Source organism: Leucoraja erinacea, chromosome 8, assembly GCF_028641065.1.
Source record: "Leucoraja erinacea ecotype New England chromosome 8, Leri_hhj_1, whole genome shotgun sequence".
Classification (NCBI taxonomy): domain Eukaryota; kingdom Metazoa; phylum Chordata; class Chondrichthyes; order Rajiformes; family Rajidae; genus Leucoraja; species Leucoraja erinaceus.
In genome coordinates, this window is record NC_073384.1 from 12,294,430 (window position 1) to 12,312,878 (window position 18,449).

The 18,449-nt window shown below is 39.3% G+C and overlaps 1 protein-coding gene across 4 annotated transcripts in view; it reads left to right on the forward strand.

The window, feature by feature from the left end:
• The window catches only part of ralgapa2 (Ral GTPase activating protein catalytic subunit alpha 2), a 328,019-nt gene that overhangs the window by 91,109 nt on the left and 218,461 nt on the right, over nt 1–18,449 (forward strand). For 3 of the 4 annotated variants that reach the window (XM_055638986.1, XM_055638985.1, XM_055638987.1), the window contains exons 16-21: nt 547–714; nt 6,629–6,769; nt 9,177–9,329; nt 10,084–10,184; nt 14,280–14,373; nt 15,812–15,994. In XM_055638986.1, coding sequence (XP_055494961.1) covers nt 547–714; nt 6,629–6,769; nt 9,177–9,329; nt 10,084–10,184; nt 14,280–14,373; nt 15,812–15,994 — 840 coding nt within the window. The remainder of the gene's footprint in view (nt 1–546; nt 715–6,628; nt 6,770–9,176; nt 9,330–10,083; nt 10,185–14,279; nt 14,374–15,811; nt 15,995–18,449) is intronic. The other variant, XM_055638988.1, reaches the window with a different exon arrangement.

The following is an 18,449-nucleotide window of genomic DNA, read 5'->3' on the forward strand; positions in this document are numbered from 1 at the left end:
AGCTGCAAATCTCAGTTTTAACCCAGTTTATTCCTAAATATTTTGTGGTTGCAAAAGGGTGGCAAGGATTCTTGGATGTCAGTGGTTCTATTGAGATCCTTGAGCCACAGTCTTTTAATAGCACAAAGGTTTGTGTTCCAACCGTTATTCTGACTTTTCTTGAACTCTCTCATCTCCACTCCTCCCCCTCTTGGACTGTTGTGGACTTCTGAGTTGTTCTGCTCCTCAATCTCCCTCCTTCTCTGCTCCATTGCCAGGGATGAGTTGCAACCTTTGAGCCATCCACAAACCAACCCACTTGTCAATCTCAATAGTTACATCTGAAATGTTGAAGAATTATTAGCACTTTTAAATTCCAAAGGATGTGAGGGAAATCTGGGTTCCGAGTTATAAAATGACATCCCTATTTCCGCTCTATTATAGAGGCATTAATGTTCTATATTTTTAATAGAACTATATCATGTTGAGTTGACACTATGAAAAGTTGAAACATTGAAAACCAGTAGAGCGAGTTTTAATATGCTTTGTGTATCTTTAATGTTTAAGGTATATATCAAGATCTTAGTAAGGTAACTGGAGTAGGTAGGTCCTTTTCTCTAAGTTGGAGAAATCAAGCTGATGGCACACAAGAACATATGCGATTTAGAAGTGCAACTACCTCTGGTGCTCCAGGTGTTGAAAAAGCCAGAAATATTGTCCGTCAAAAAGCAACAGGTAAGGTGCTGAAGGCTTAATTATTCATGAATTGTTTTTGGACAACACAATAATGTGTGCAGCATGTTGTAATTTGTTTTTGCATATCTGCATGAATATTTTTGACATAGAAAATAGGTGCAGGAGTAGGCCATTCGACCCTTCAAGCCTGCACCGCCATTCAATATGATCACGGCTGATCATCCAACTCAGTATCCTGTACCTCCCTTCTCTCCTTACCCCCTGATCCCTTTAGCCACAAGGGCCACATCTAACTCCCTCTTAAATATAGCCAATGAACTGGCCTCAACTACCTTCTGTGGGAGAGAATTCCAGAGATTCACCACTCTCTGTGTGAAAAATGGTTTCCTCATCTCAGTCCTAAAAGATTTCCCCCTTATCCTTAAACTGTGACCCCTTGTTCTGGACTTCCCCAACATCGGGAACAATCTTCCTGCATCTAGCCTGTCCAACCCCTTAAGAATTTTATAAGTTTCTATAAGATCCCCCCTCAATTTTCTAAATTCTAGCGAGTACAAACTGAAGTCTATCCAGTCTTTTTTCATACGAAAGTCCTGACATCCCAGGAATCAGTCTGACATCCCAGGAATATTTTTGTAATTAAAAGCCTGATAATTATGTGTTAGATTTCAACACTGATCTTGCTTCCATTTTCATAATCAGGGCCTGTATTCTTAGTTACATCCGGCTTCTTTGCCAACTTCCCTCCCCTCTACCTGATTTCCTTTGCTCCTTACAAGTGACCTCTGCCTTTTAAACAACGGTATTGGAAACGGAAGCTTTAGTTAAAATGTCAAAATTCCCTGTTCGACTTCAAGCAAGATTTTGCACCATTTCTGGGCACCACCTATCAGGGCAGAAGAGCAGGTTCACTTGTTTGGCACCTAGGATGAGAGATTTCGAAAATGTGAATTAATTGGCAAAGCCAGAGTTGGTTTTCATAAGGTGAAGAAGCATAAGAGACATAGAGATACTCGCAGTTATAAAAATTTGGCACGGTTAAGAATGGAAGACCAGTTCCCATTGGGAATCTTTAAAAAAAACCCCCACAGGTTAAAGTCGATGGGGAGGGGGAGGAGAGAGTAAGGGGAAATTATTTGCTTTATATGATGAGATGATATGACCTGGAGTGAATTCTCTGAAAGGCGATAAATTCTGATTCAGTAATTTTCAAAACAGTGATTAAATATATGTGTCACAAAGAGAAATTTGCCTGGCTGTGCAACTATTTGCATAGCTCTTACTAAAAGCTGGCACCAGCAGGGGCTAAATGGCCTCTTGTGCTCTGTGATTTTATCTCATTCATTCAGGTTTGAACTTTAAGCTTAGTCCGATCCTTTGGATGTTCTGAACCTGCTGGTGCACAGTTTCATTATTCAAAAATAATTTAATTTTTACATGATACCACTTAAATGATATGATCAACATTGTCAAGAAGTTATTGCTCAACATTAATACCACAAAAGCAATTGGACCAGATCAGATACAGAATCAAGCCCTCAAGATCGCAGCTGAAGAACTGGCTCCAGTTTTGCAGTTCATTTTTCAACAATCGCTTGACTCGGGCGATGTTCCGCTGGATTGGAGGAAGGCCAACATCACTCCTCTCTTTAAGAAGGGTTCAACCGCCAACCCAGCGAATTATCTTCCTGTTTCAATAACAAGTACTTGCTGCAAATTGCTGGAGCATATCATTGATAATAATCTGATGCATCACGTGAGCAAACATAATATTCTTGCCGACAACCAACATGCATTTAGGAGGCATAGATCATGCGAGTCTCAGCTTATCCTGACGACAAATGACCTGGCCAAGCACCTTGACAGTAACGTCATCATGGATTTAGTTGTGCTGGACTTTTCTAAAGCATTTGATGTCATCCCACACCAGAGACTGCTTCGGAAGCTTGACTTCTATGGTATCCGTTCCAACACGAAACGATGGATCTCCAGTTTCCTGACAAAACGTCTTCAGCGTGTGTGTGTGAACGGAAAGAGCTCCAATTGGCATCCAGTGTTGAGTGGTACACCCCAGGGCACAGTACTTGACCCATACCTATTTTTGCTTTACATAAATGACATCCATGAAAAAGTCGCAAGTACGACCAGACTATTCGCTGATGATTGTTTGCTGTACCGTCCAATTAAGTCAACTGATGATGAAGATGCTCTCCAAAAGGATCTCGATACTATGGTCGAGTGGTCACAACAATGGGGCATGCAGTTCAACCCTTCCAAATGTGAAACCATGCGTGTCACCAGAAAGAGGAATCCAGGCGTCACATCCTACAACATACTTGGTGTCACCCTTGAAGAATCCAAACAAACCAAGTATCTTGGCATCAAATTGCAGAATGATATGCGTTGGAATGGTCAGACTCATGCAACAGTGAAAGCAACAGATGTCCTAAACATCCTGAGGCGCAACTTTCATCATTGTTCAGCTTCTGTCAAGGGGAAGCTGTATTTCACCCTCTTTAGACCTCATTTGGACTACGCAGTTGCAGCTTGGGACCCATACACAGATAAAAACATATCATCCATCGAACGTGTCCAAAGACAGGCCGCTCGATTTGTTACTAACACCTATGTGTGAGAGAGAGAGAGAGAGAGAGAGAGAGAGAAGCGAGTGTCACCAAACTTCTGAATTCTCTGGGGTGGAACCCTCTCCAAGACAGACGTGAAGCTCACCGTTTGACCTGTTTTTACAGAATGTTAAATGGTCAGCTAGACATGGATCACAAGACCTACACCAACTCCAAACCAATTAGGAGCAGACGAGGGCATTCGATCCAATTTGCGATCCCAGCTACAAAGACAGATGTATACAGCAATTTGTTCTTCCCACGCACAATTAAAGCATGGAATAATCTCCACCAAACTATAGTTACCCAACCAGATGCAACTACATCTAAAGTAGCTCTTTCTTCCCAATAACCCTTTCTGGCTTAATCCCTCCCTTCACCTCCAGTTTAAATTCCAGTTGGAATATTTTGGAGGACCAAGTAACCAAGAACCAAGAATCTATTAAATCATAAGTTTTTTAATTTAAACTTAAATTTAAGTTTAAGTTTAAGTTTCATGTTAAATTTCTATAATTGTCACTTGATTGCCTTAATGTAATTACTCTGAACAGGTGGTTTCTCTACTTACAATTATGTGCTGTTGTATCTGTCCTAGATTTTCCTTCTGTTGAATAATACACCTCTTGTGTCTGCTAAAATAGTGGAGCCAACTTGTTTGCATGCCCCCTTGGATTATTATCGCAAGTTAAAGAGAGTGCATGTGGCTCAAATAAGATAGAGATAACTTAGTTGAAAGGTTAACGTTAATATAACTAGACTCAGCTCATCAGGTGCTATAGTTACTAACACTCCAAATTAGTGCCAAATAGTGCATCACTTTGGGTGCTAATGGGAGGGTATGAGACACACACATGTTATTAGTTGTGACTAGTGGGGCTTTCATTCAAGATGCTTTGGAAGCAGAACATTGTGAGATGAATTGAAAGGAACCCGAGTGAAAGAAAACACATCCCAAGTACAGTTTGCGTTAATTTACAATTGTGTTAATTTCAGAAAAGTGGAACAAAACAAAGTTATTTTCATTATTCTTTGGTGTCATGACTCGTTTATCTAGGAATTATCCACAGATGTCCTCTTTTGTTTGCTATACAGGGCTTACAAAGAAATGTGCATCCTGCTAGATTCAAGTAGATTTTCTATCATTAACTGAAAGACCTGATGAAAGAGTGTACAGCCATTTTTTTTTTTGCTTTCCTTTTACAGAGTGCAGCCTAAAGATGAAAGGCAAACAGATGGTGCATATTTGCCTTCTCAGGTGCCGTTTCTGGCTGACACAGAGTTACAAAGCTATTGGCAAATAAACTTATCCCCATTGACAGTTAACAAATTGGTGTGATTAGCATGTTTGCTTTTCATAAGCCCCATGGCTTTCACACTAGATCATGTTTGCATTTCTTCAAATTTTTTTTTCAATTAAGGCCAAATTTGTCAATAAGTGTGGGTCTTTTTTAATAAATAATGACCGACTACAGTCGTCTTTCATAAGTCCCTTTGTGCTTAATATCTCTATTACTGTGATTTGATGAAATTAGTTGTTAAAAGGTGTACAGATTTGCCAGATGGACGAGTCTTTAATAATGAGTGCAGTTCCTAAATATGCTGCATCTGTGCCCATGTAAGACGTAATAGATGTTTGCCACCTCCAGTTTCCCTCATGATGAACCGTTTGCCTAATTGAATTTTCCATGCAGTGAACATCAGAGTAATATGTTTTGCTGTATCTGGGATCTGGCGGAGAACCAATGGCAGTTTTAATTTTTCTTTGTCCATATAATTGAAGCTACCCTTTGAAAACACTGATGAATGAATGTACGACAGTATAATCCCTGACTAAAATGGCAGATGTTTTATTGCATACATTTCATGTAGTGTAATTCAGACTTGTCACAGTTCTCTGACTTTAGCCAGTAATTCATAATGAACTGTAAATGTTCATCCAAATGTTTTCTTCCCACTCATTCAGTATTGTATGACATTATTAGAAATGCAGTAGCTGTTGTATGTTGCTATTGTGTTGTTACAATTGCTTGTAAGGTGTGTGCAAGTAACCTTGTTACCTAGAACTCATTTTTAACAGATTGTGTCATTTGGAACAGCCACTTCATTTGTCATTTGAAGGAACTGCACATGCTGGTTTAAACCCAAGATAGACATAAAATGCTGGAGTAACTCAGCGGGACAGGCAGCATCTCTGGAGAGAAGGAATCGATGACGTTTCGGGCCGAAAATCAGTCCGAATAAGGGTTTCAATCAGAAACGCCAACCATTCCTTCTCTCCAGAGATGAAGCCTGTCCCGCTGACTTACTCCAGCATGTTGTGTCTATCTTCACTTTTTGTCATGCTCTTTATTAGACCTTCCATGGTTTTTCATTTCTAAGTAATCTATTTTGCATGTATGCCTTTTTATAAAATATTTCTACATAATTTCTATAAAATGCCATAGGGCTGCTAATTTCCCTGACAGTCATTGGCAAAGTCAAAGCTTCCATCTCACTCTCACTCTCTCTCGTTTGACCATTGTATTTCTAATGTTAAGGTGAAATGAAAGGAAATGTAATTAATCATTTCTATCTGCTATACACAGAACTTTCTTTGTAATAATACATTAAAATTAGTGACAAATAGTTTAACGCAAACCATGACCGAAAATAGTGAAAAGTAATTATTCCATGTGCAATATTGAGCTCTGCCCCTCAATACTGATTTGTGGTTCTGGTTTAAATGCTGGATTACCATTTTTCAGGAAGATTATAATAAATGTTTGTTATAACTATTATAATAATAATAATAATAATACGTTTATTTATATAGCACATTTATAGTCTATTTTCATTGACCCCAAAGTGCTTTACATAATTTAAAAATCAGTTCCATACAAAACATAAAGATGGGTTAACAAAATAATAAAATGCACAAACAGGACACAACATGTAACATAAACATCCACCACAGCATTCATCACTGTGGTGGAAGGCACAACAAATTTTGGCCTATTAGCTGTGCTGCCTTAATATCTCCTTTAAATAATTATCCATTTAGATGTCACCATGAGTGTTTGAAACTTTACAAATTTATAACAACATTCGCAACTCCATTTCCTCCTGAGTTCAACCAAAAATAAGAATAATCCTTATTCTTGACTTTGAAATGTTACATGTGATTGTGTCATGTCATCTTAATGCAAGAAAACATTTTAAGAAATCATATGTGGGAGCTGAATCTTTAATCGGATTTGAAGGACTGCAAAGTATTTTTAATTATTGCATTCTGAGAAATATATATTTAATAATGTATTTTAATTATCTTGCCTGCTTTATTTCTTTGGAAGCTAAGCGAAGTCAATCTATCAGCAACTGTGTGCATCTTTGTGATGCTTTGCCAAGCACCAAAAGTGTGCCTCTGCTGCTTCATACTGTGAGCTCTCTTTTACCTGGCATCACTCATGTCTCTTCCTCTCAGAAACTGTCAGGTACTGTACTCCAAGCTGTATTTCTTCGTAACCTCTCATGTTATTTCCTCTCAAGTTTCTTGTGTTTCTTTCCACCTGCTATATTGTGTGAAAAAGCTGAGCACTCATTGAAATGAATAAAGGTTAAATTTAGTTATCAGCTTGAAGTAATGTCATTAACTACTCTTACTTAACTTGAATGTCAATATTTCCTGTTACACTTTGCTAATTTCTATGTAAAACATTGATGGGGGGGGTTTCTCTGGAAGAACTGCTAAATTTGTGCATACAAATATATTATCTTAACAATTCAGCTACAATAAGGTGCAAGTAATATGATTTTTTAAATTATATCAAAGCCACAGGTTAACTTGTTGCTGCTTTTCTTGAACTTCTGTGGCGTGTTTTCTTGCAATATTTTCATTTTTTTAAATCTTACTTTTTTTATATATATGTTGACTATTTTGATCGTTCGTAGGTCCAACGAACTCATTGCTGTTGCCTGTTCATCAAATAGTTGCTCAATGTTTTCAATAACACCAAAACGCTTTCTAGAGATGAAAACATTGTGAGAAGTATAGGTTCAAGAGAAACCTTTTTGTCTGCAAGTAGATTTTGAAAAATCAGCCATTTTATAGCTCCTTTATGATTCTTTTTCACAGATTTTAGAAATAATTTGCTCTAAAATCATTTATTTAAGAAGGAATTGCAATGCTGGAAAAGCGAAGGTAGACAAAAATGCTGGACATTTCAGTCTGAAGAAGGGTCTCAACCCGAAGCGTCGCCTATTTCCTTCGCTCCGTGGATGCTGCCTCACCCACTGAGTTTCTCCAGTAGACTTTTTGTCTACCTGGTCTAAAATCATTATCAGCAGGTCAAAATGGATCTAAGTACAGCATTATTATTTACGAGGTATAAGCTAATTCATTGTTACATAAATAACATTTTAATTCAAATGGATCTGATTCGAGTCCCATCACCCTGAATTATGGCCTGCAGGTTCCCTACATCAGGTCAGGATGTCATGGGGCTATCTTGCTGACCCGAATTGTTTAACATTGATCTGATTGGGCCTGAACAATGTAGTTTCGTTTTGAGATACAGAGTGGAAACAGGCCCTTAGGCCCACCGATTCGGCGCCGACCAGCGATCCCCGCACATTAACACTCTCCTACAAATATTAGGGACAATTTACACTAATACCAAGTATACAAACCCAAGCCAATTAGCACACAAACCTGTACGTCTTTGGAGTGTGGGAGGAAACCGAAATTCTCGGAGAAAACCCACGTGGTCACAGGGAGAACCTACAAACTCCGTGCAGACAGCGCCCGTAGTCGGGATCGAACCTGGGTTTCTGGCGCTGCAAGCGCTGTAAGGCAGCAACTCTATCGCTGCGCCACCGTGGTGCCCTTTCCAGATCTTTGGAAGCCTGACCTGAGAAGCTTTGCCTATGACTGTAAAAACTGCCACACTGATAATATTATTTAAATGCTTGATGATAATTAACAAATAATTGTTTGGTAAACAAATCTACCATCCTGTGGTCTGTAATGTGTACATTAGTTTGGACTGCTTTTAATTATTTTGCTTTTGCAATAGAATAATAATATCCGTTCAAACCTGTGTCTCTCTAAGTATTTAGTTTTAATTTCATAGAATGCAGCAATACAAATAGAATTTGTAATTCCATTCATTTCTGAAAGTGCCTTTTTTTAATTTTTCTTATAATGGTTGGCATTTTTATTGGGCAGCATAAATTCGATTTGTCTCAACAGCTTGTGTCTTTTATGAAATACTTTCATAATACTTGAGGATGTTTACTGTGGGGGTTGTGCATATAATACTATAATTCAGTGGACAGAGAAAATGTGATTCACAATTGGTTTGCACAAGTCCTGTGAGACCAGGATGAAGTGTAATATAAAAGACGAGCAGTGTAAGAAGGAAGGGAAGATGCTGCTTTATACCAAAGATAGATGCAAAGTGCTGGAATAAATCAGCGGGTCAGGTGGTATCTCTGGAGAAAATGGAATCGGTGATGTTGGGGTCGGGACTAAATTTCGGAACTTCAGATTGGGTCTGAAGAAGGGCTCCAACCTGAAATGTCACATATCCCCTTTCTCCTGAGAGGCTGCCTGACCCGCTCCAGTACCTAGTGTCTATAAAAGACCAACAGTCGTGATGCCATTAGAATTAGATTTGGTTCATCGGTACAGAGGGATTGGCTATAATCGAGTTGCTTACTGAATCTGAGCACATAGTCTCATATCTACATTAAAGTGGGTTGGGAGGATGTGTTGGTTTGGTAACTGGTGTTTTATGTGTACATTTCAAATGTTTTATTTCACAAAGAACACCTTTTAGGGAAGTATACTCCTTAAGTTGGATTCTCTCTCTCATTACCACTCCTGTTGTGTGCATATAGAAGATGAAGAGCCCCCGCAAACAGACTGTTTATCAGATGCAGACGAAATGATGACTGGCACAACAGTAGAACAAGAACAACAACAACAACAACTCACCCATAGCAGCAGTACGTCTGATATTGCTGAACAGCTATATGCTGATCAGATGCAAGGTAATATGAAACAAAAATTATCTTTTAAACATTTTTTACCTTTTTTCTATTTTGAGGGCATTCACTAACATTTGAATGGGACCTAAAATGACATTGTGAATGAAGATTAAACGATTAAAAAAATTATACAAAATTCCAAAATTTAAAGGCTATTTTGATTAATTGATTGGAATTACCCAAGACCTAGAGTGTTTTTTTTTGCAAGGAAGAAAAATAATCACATCAGTATCCTGACTATTGAACTCGAGCTGTAGGAATGTACAAGACAATGCCAGCCTGTTAAGTGGTGTGTGTCTAATACAGAATCTTGAAACTGATGATTTCCATTGCTGCCAGACCTTCAATGGGTAACCAACAAGTTGCAAACATGCCCTGTGATTGCTACTCCCGTTATTCTTGGAAATTTGCCAAGTTTTTTTCAAATGTCCATTTGTAATGGAACTTCAGATAATTGTAGATTATCCAATAAAACATACTTTATCTTTAAAAAAGAGAAATTAACCAATAGAGGATATGTTCTGTCCAGCTATTTACAGGTATTTAATAAATTGTTCTGTTCTGTCTATACTTTTGTGTGTATCCTTAGACAGGTGGGCACCGTCTCATAGCTATGATCGTTTATAATTGATGCAATATATGAATTAGAAATATTCAATCAAATAAACATTCTCCTTATAAATAAAACCAATTTGATCGTTTGCTATATTGTGAGTAATAATAGCCATAAATTTCTAACTTTTCATATTTATTGCAGAACAAAGAGGGGAGCACTCATCTAGCTTCACTAATTCTGATTCAAAGATTACTGTTGCTGAACGCAGAAGGTCTGGAGGGAAAGAGAATGAGGCTCCAATTGTAAGGCAATGCACATACAAAATTAACTTCTGAAGTTTTTGTTTATTTGTAACTATGGGAGAATTAAATATAAGTAATTTCTGCCAATGAAGTTAAATTGCAATGAGAAATCAGTGCAGATTTTAATTTGTTCTTTTGTGCGTTTTATTCAATTTTTGCCCTATTATAGATATGAAAATAACATTTTGGGTTTTAGTGGAAACAGGCCCTTCGGCCCACCGAGTCCGCATCGACCAGCAATCCCCACACATTAACACTATCCTACACACACTAGGAACAATTTACGTTTATACCATGCCAATTAACCTAATAACGTAGGTACACAAAAAAGCTGGAGAAACTCAGCGAGTGCAGCAGCACCTATGGAGCAAAGGTAATAGGCAAAGTTTTGGGCTGAAACCCTTCTTCCTTCGGCCCAAAACCCTTCGGCCCGAAACGTTGCCTATTTCCTTCGCTCCATAGATACTGCTGCACCCGCTGAGTTTCTCCAGTTTTTTTTTGTGTACCTTCAATTTTCCAGCATCTGCAGTTCCTTCTTAAACCTAATAACGTCTTTGGAGTGTGGGGGGAAATCACCAAAGATCTCGGAGAAAACCCGTGCAGGTCACGGGGAGAACGTACAAACTGCGTGCAGAGCGCCCATAGTCAGAATCTAACCCGGGTCTCTGGAGCTGCAAGGCAGCAACTCTACCGCTGCGCCACCATGCACTATAAATTTTGTTGATTACAATTACAAGTCATTTTAATATTTAAGGGATTGTTTGATCAAATTGGAATTGAAAAGTAAATTGTGTTTGATAAATTTGCTCAATTTCTTTGACCATGTGAAAGTGAGAGTTCATAGAGGGGAAACAACAGATATAGTATAGTTAGATTCCCAAAAGGAGTTTTACAAGGTACCACCTAAGAGGTTCATCAATTTATGGTAAGAAAGGTTTTGCAGGTAGTGTGTTTGCATGGATAGAAAATTGGTTGTTGTGCAGCAAATGGAATTTGAATAAATGGGTCCTTCTCCGACATTTAATGCAGAGAAATGTAAGGTGTTGCATTTTTGGAAGTCTAACATGGGCAGGACCTACACAGTGAATGGTATGGCTCTGGGTAATGTTGTAGAGCAGAGGGATCTAGGAGTGCAGGTGCAGGTTCCTTGAAAGTGGAATTGCAGATAGATCGGGTGGTCAAAAAGGCTTTTGGCGCATTGGCCTTCATCAGTCAGAGTATTGAGTATAGAATGGGAGATCGTGTTGCAGTTATGTAAGACGTTGGTGAGGCCGCATTCAGAGTATTGTGTTCAGTTCTGGGCACCATGTTATAGAAAACATGTTGTCCAGCTGGAAAGGGTACAGAGAAGATTTACGAGGATGTTGCAGGACTATAGGGTCTGAGCTATCGGGAGAGGTTGAGTAGGTTGGGACTCTATTCCTTGGAGCCCAGGAGGATGAGGGGTGGTCTTATAGAGGTGTATAAGATTATGAGAGGAATAGATTGGGTAGATGGACAGTGTCTCTTACCCAGAGTATGTGAATTTAGGACCACAGGCAGGCAGTGACTAGTGGTGTACCGCAAGGCTTGGTGCTGGGACCGCAGCTATTTACAATATATATTAATGATTTAGATGAAGGGATTACTAGTAACATTAGCAAATTTGCAGATGACACAAAGCTGGGTGGCGATGTAAACTGTGAGGAGGATGCCTTGAGAATGCAGGGTGACTTGGACAAGTTGGGGGAGTGGGCAGATGCATGGCAGATGCAGTTTAATGTGGGTATATGTGATGTAATCCACTTTGGTAGTAAAAACAGGAAGGCAGATTATTATCTAAATGGTGTCAAGTTGGGAAAAGGGGAACTACAATGGAATCTGGGGTCCTTGTTCATCAGTCAATAAAAGTAAGCATGCAGGTACAGCAGGAAGTGACTAAAGTAAATGGCATGTTGTCCTTCTCAACAAGAGGAGTTGAGTATTGGAGCAAAGAGGTCCTTCTGCAGTTATACAGGGCCCTAGCGAGACCACACCTGAAGTTTTGTGTGCAGTTTTGGTCTCCAAATTTGAGGAAGGACATTCTTGCTATTTGGAGAGTGCAGCGTAGGTTCACAAGGTTAATTCCAGGGATGGCGGGACTGTCATATACTAAGAGAATGGAGCGACTGACCTTGTATACTCTGGAAATTAAAAGGATGAGAGGATATCTTATTGAAACATATAAGATTATTAAGGGTTTGAACACACTAGAGGTAGGAAACATGTTCCTGATGTTGGGGGACTCCAGAACCAGGGGCCACAGTTTAAGAATAAGGGGTAGGCCATTTAGAATGGAGATAAGAAAACACCTTTTGTGAGTCTGTGGAATTCTCTGCCTCAGAGGGCAGTGGAGGCCAGTTCTCTGGATACTTTCAAGAGAGAGCTAGATAGGGCTTTAAAGATAGCGGAGTCAGGGGATATGGGGATAAGGCAGGAACGGGGTACTGATTGTGAATGATCAGCCATAATCACATTGAATGGCGGTGCTGGCTCGAAGGGCCGAATGGCCTACTCCTGCACCTATTGTCTAATTCCCTGTCATATTATTGAATGCTCTTGATTATGCAACAAAAAAATGCACTTGCTTCCTTCCTTCCTTCAACTCTTATCCATCCCTCCAGTTTTACATTTCACCTCTTTTCTCAGCAGGCACCCTTTTTTGTCGTCTTTTCACGTCTAGCCTTACTTACTCCATCCGTGTGCCAATCACCCTCTCCCTCCTGAGCTGTATCCAGCTATCACCTGGCTATTCAGCCTGGCATTGCCCCATCCCCACCTCTCCTGCCTGGCTTTCCTCTCTCTGCTCCATTCAGTCTATAGAATGGTCCCAAGCAAAAACATCATCTCTCCATTCCCTACACAAATGTGGCTAACCCGCTAAGTTTCTCCAATGCTTTGTTTTTTTGCTGAAGATTCCAACATGTGCAGTTTCTTGTGTCTCTTTAATTTCCTTAATAGCTAAAACTCTGTAGTACTTGAATATACGAAGTGACAACATTTGCTCAGTTCTCTTGCGAGGTGAACTCTGTGTTAAGAAATTTATTTTTATGCTGAATGCCTGAGCACATACAAAAGGACATTGAGATTGTGTCCATGATTACAGATAGCCTAGTCTGAGGAAAAACAGTCAGCTTGTTATAAGGAATGTGTATGTTTCAATTAAATTACCTCGCGTTCTTCTGAACTTGCAAGTAATGCTTAGACGATGCTCTGGTGACAAACGTGCTGTCCCTGGAATTAATTTCATGAATCTTTGGTATACTCCCTCTATTAAAAGTTTATTCTTCCTTAAATCAGGAGCTCAAACCTATGTGCTGCGTTTCAAATGTGGTCTCACCAGATTCCTGTATTGAATTGGAGGAAGATCTCACTATTCCTGCATTTAAATTCTCTTGCAATAATGTCTCATTTGCTGAATTAATTGCCTAAATAACCTCAATCTTCCCACAAATAGTTGAAATCAAAGTCAGATCATTGTTACGGGAACAGTTTGTGGTCTCAGAAAGATCAAGAAAGGACCGCTGCTGACATTCAGTGCCAGAAAGCTTTGCTCAAATCAACGGCTATACTTATTTTGCAAAATTATTGCTGTAAAAACGATCTTGTATGAATTTGTTATATAACATGTGCATTACATGGTTTAACTCTCCCATTATTAGTGTATCCTCCAACTTTCATGCAGAATATCAACAACCTCTGTTATTTAGAATGGGAAATGTACCAATGCATCTGTTCAGGGAAATCTGCAAGCATATTTTGTAACAGGTACCCCTCTCTTAAAGGGGGACCTTTCCAGAAAAAAAGTTAAAATAATCTCCATTGTTTCTTTTTTGAGAAACAAACTTATGTTATTTACATCTAGTTTATCTTTTTTTTTTAAATTGCAATCTTTGAATAACTATCAGCCCATCTGGACATTGAAGATTGACATTCCCAAAGACATGCATGATTATATGTGTATGTCTTTTTATGACGTCAAAAGCTACAGTGCATAAACATCGGGGAGAAATAAATGCCAAGACTCATTCACCATATCTAAAAATAGTACTAAAATGCACTTTTTTTCCCTTGCAGATCACAATATGTAGAAGCAGCAGCCCAGGTGATGTCGAAAGTAATCCAGATGAACTTCAGACATCTCAAGAAAGATTCAAATTGAGAGCAAAAAGTGAGTTGAACTCATTAATATTTTGATTAATTGGGCTTGCATTGTGCTTTGGAATATTTTAATTAGCCAGGGCTCAGGAGTATCTTCAACTGTGACAACACCTAAGAGCAGAAAATCTGTTCTTTTAAACATCATATCGATTATAATTAAATTTGAATGCCCTTTCTTCATTTTATAATAACTAAAACAACTTTAAAATAAAGTACAGGGGTTTGGAGAAGAAACTTATGTTTTTTCTTATATAGGTGTACCTGTATTATCAGGTCACTCAGATCACTCGTACAATTTGAAAAGGCCAGGACACTGGCCATGATTCTAAGCTATTAAGATAGGGTTATCTTTGCTTCCCCCCCCCCCCCCCCCCCCCCCCCACCCCCCGGAGTACTTGAAACTCGAGGGTGTCTTTTGTAACTAGACAATTACACAAATTTGATGCTCAAAATGTGAAATATCATCGGGTGGTACAGCGGGGCAGCAGTAGAGTTGCTGCCTTACAGCTGCACAGACCCGGGCTTGATTCTGAATACGTGTGTTGCCTGTGTGGAGTTTATACGTTGTTCCCATGACCGCATGGAAATTTCTCCCGGCACTTCGGTTTCCTCACACACTCCAAAGATGTACAAGTTTGTAGGTTAATTGGATTTTGTGAATCCAATAAGGCTATCTACCCGGGTGTGCAAGATAGTTTTAGTGTACCGGGTGATCGCTGGTCGGTGCAGACTTGGTGGGACAAAGGGCATGTTTCCACACTGTATCTCTAAAGTCTCAATCATACTGCTGGAAGTACTTAAAGTCAGGCAGCACCAGGGACAAACAAATCAGAGTGAACATTTCAAGTCAATGATCTGTTATGAATTCACTCTTGTTTCTTTGTCTTCAGATGGTACCTGAGCTGTTGAATATTTCTCACACTTTGTGTTCACTCCTTTGATATTGTTTATTTGTGTACTCGTTATGCCCGAGTTCCTCGCTTACTGAAGGGCTTACTCCACTCTACGAGGTAATTCAAGAGTTCTCCCGAGTTTCCCCTGATTCGAACTCGGAGAATTACGGTAATAGCTGCTCGTAGGTACTCGGGGCTCTCATGGACATTTTTCAACACGTTGAAAAAACTTCACGAGCTTACCGCATTTCCCGAGTACCTGCCGTTAGTGTTACGAGCTGCTAAGAGACGTCCAGAGCTCCAACGTACCCGCTACGTACATTCTACGTACTTACCACGAGTTTGATTTTTTTATTTAAACTCGGGAGAGCACTTGGGTAAACTCGTATAGTGGGGCAGGCCCTTTAATTGCCCATTGAATTCCTACATGAGATAGTTTTAGATTTATTGATTTTTTTTAAGATATAAAAGTTTAAAAACATAACTTAGGTTTCATGATTCTGAAGGAGCAATGTTCTCTGCATGTGAAAATAACTATTTTTTCTTAACACTTAGGTGAGAGTATTAGTAGTGAAACATCCAATGGTTTTAATAATTTCAATGAAACGGAGATTTCCTTAACTCAGTGGAAGACATTTGATGAAGGATCAGATATCGGTGTGGCAGATGTTGCTATTGATGCAGATACAACTTACAGTTGGCAGAAGATGAATTATTCCAAAGCTACCATTCTTGCAGGTAAGAGTTATAACAGGGCAAAATTAATGTTTTAATCTGTATTAGTTTATTTAATTTGCAATTTTCTCTTGAGGAATTGAACACATGCCTTTTTAAAAAATAACCATTAGAGTTATGGTGCATAATTTAAGTTGTATTAAACCACACAGTGTTGTTTATCATTTTGTGAGCCCTTTTTATCAGGAATAATATAAGATCCATAGAAAACAAATATTTAATACGATGTTAAAAGGATAGGTGTGGAAACAGTTTTGGAATTGAAAATTAAGTGCAGCTGAGAAAATTTAATTCCTAATGGAAGACATCAGAAATATTAAAGTATTTGACATGCTAAATATTAAAATTGTGAATAGTGAATCAATAATGCTCATTGTAAGAATAGTTGCACATTTCTAAGAAGTATGTTCTGACACACAATGGCATGTGGGCATGGAATATAGTGAAGAAAATTATGTTAGAATAAAAGAGAATCAGTTGAAGAGAAATATTAAATATTATAGAGCAATATCCTGCACTTGTTTATGTTCTTATTGCAACCGAACAGAAATGGCCTGAATAATCATTTCTAAGATCTATGAAATTTTACTTTTGTTGTGAATATTTTCAGAAATTATATTCCATTCAGTTTCCTTTCTTTCTCCTGGCTGTATTTCTTTGAAGGATAGTTGGATCAGGTCTCAATTACAGTATATAATCTGTGTTAATATTTATTTATTTTTATTTCAAAATATACTTTATTCGAGAAATAAATATATACAGTACATGATCCATACAAAACTCCATCCGACATTCTCGGAGGCTATACATACATTAAATACAGTTACCCCAAATCACAATTTTACCCCACACCCTTGCCACTCATGTGGCCCACTAGCGTGGAATCCCTTCCCTTATTTTGAGGGGTTTCTCTGCCACACCCTACCTCCCCATGTGCAGCAGCGGAAGGAACCTAGACTGTGGTTCTCCCCCATCGAGCCTTGGCGTTGGCTGTACCGAGCTTCAGTGCGTCCCTCAGCACGTACTCCTGCAGTCTGCAGCGGGCCAGTTGGCAACATTCCCCGACGGACAACTCGCTCCGCTGCGTGGTCAACAACGCTTGGGCAGACCAAAGAGCGTCTTTCACCGAGTTGATGACCTTCCAGCAGCACTCGATGTCAGTCTCTGAATGCGTCCCTGGGAGTCCTCAGTGACGGAGCTGTTCAGAATAAACCGTGACAGGGACCCCTGCAGACCTCTCCAGACTCTCTTTGCGAATCCACACTCTGCAACGAGGTGGGCAATCGTCTCCTCTCCATAGCAGCCATCCCGAGAGCAGCGTGTGCTGGTAGTGAGGTTCCGACGGTGCAGAAAGGATCTGACTGGGAAGGGTCCCCTCATTGCTAGGCAAGTCTTGGTGCTTGTTGGTGAGTTCTGGCGATGAGGGATTTTGCCAGATAAGCTGGGCAGTCTGCTCTGGGAACCACGCCACAGGATCCATGAAGTCATTTCCCATCAGTGCCTGCAGGACGTTCCGTGCTGACCACTGCCCGATGAACTTGTGGCCAAAGGTGTTGGTCCGGAAGAACCTTTCCACGAACGACAGATGGTGCGGCAATGTCCAGCTGACTAACACATTGTGTGGCATCTGCGCCAGGCCCATCCTTCGCAATAGGGACACTTATTACCCATCTCCAAATTCCTTTGAATTGAGCAAGCAACAAATTGTGAACCATGTTGATGGACTGAAGTTGCATATTACCCATACTGGGTAAGAACCGCAGATGTGAGTGGACTAGTAGTGTTTTTTAAACAATACCAAAGCTAAGTTTTGTTTTGAAATCCTGATTTTTAAAAATTATTTGTTTTCCTATTTTTTCCTGTGGAATCTAAATTTCCCCATTGTCCTAATAATCCTTCCCCCATAGCCCCTGACACCTGTACTAATAATGCCTCAATGCAACTCTCTCCCTTTATAAAAATGACTATATTGGTCTTGAACATTTGTCTTGAAACTAAATTTCCACAGTTTCTTTAAGTGAGGAATTCAAAGTATTCTTAAACCTTTGCTGAATAAATTTCTTCCTATCTTCATCTCAAATGACTATTTATTTTGAGACTGACCTATCATAGGCCTCTCAATCTAAGCTTAAAATTAAATTCAGAGAATGCTTAATTTATCTTAATAGGACAAACCCCATCCTATGCATTAGTCTGGTAAATCTTCCTGGTGCTTCCACTATCACAAGAATATCCTTCCTTGATTAAGAAGAATAGACCAGTGCGTAACATTCCATATACAATGTTAGAATTTTGTTTTGCAGTAAGGCATCTTTATTCTTCCATTCTGCACTGCTTGTAATAATAACTAAGCTGTTGGTTGTCTTCCTAATTGCTCAGTGTACCTTCGTATTCACCTTTATGATTAATATATATGGCATTCTTCTTCTCCATCCCAACAAAACACTGTTGAATATCT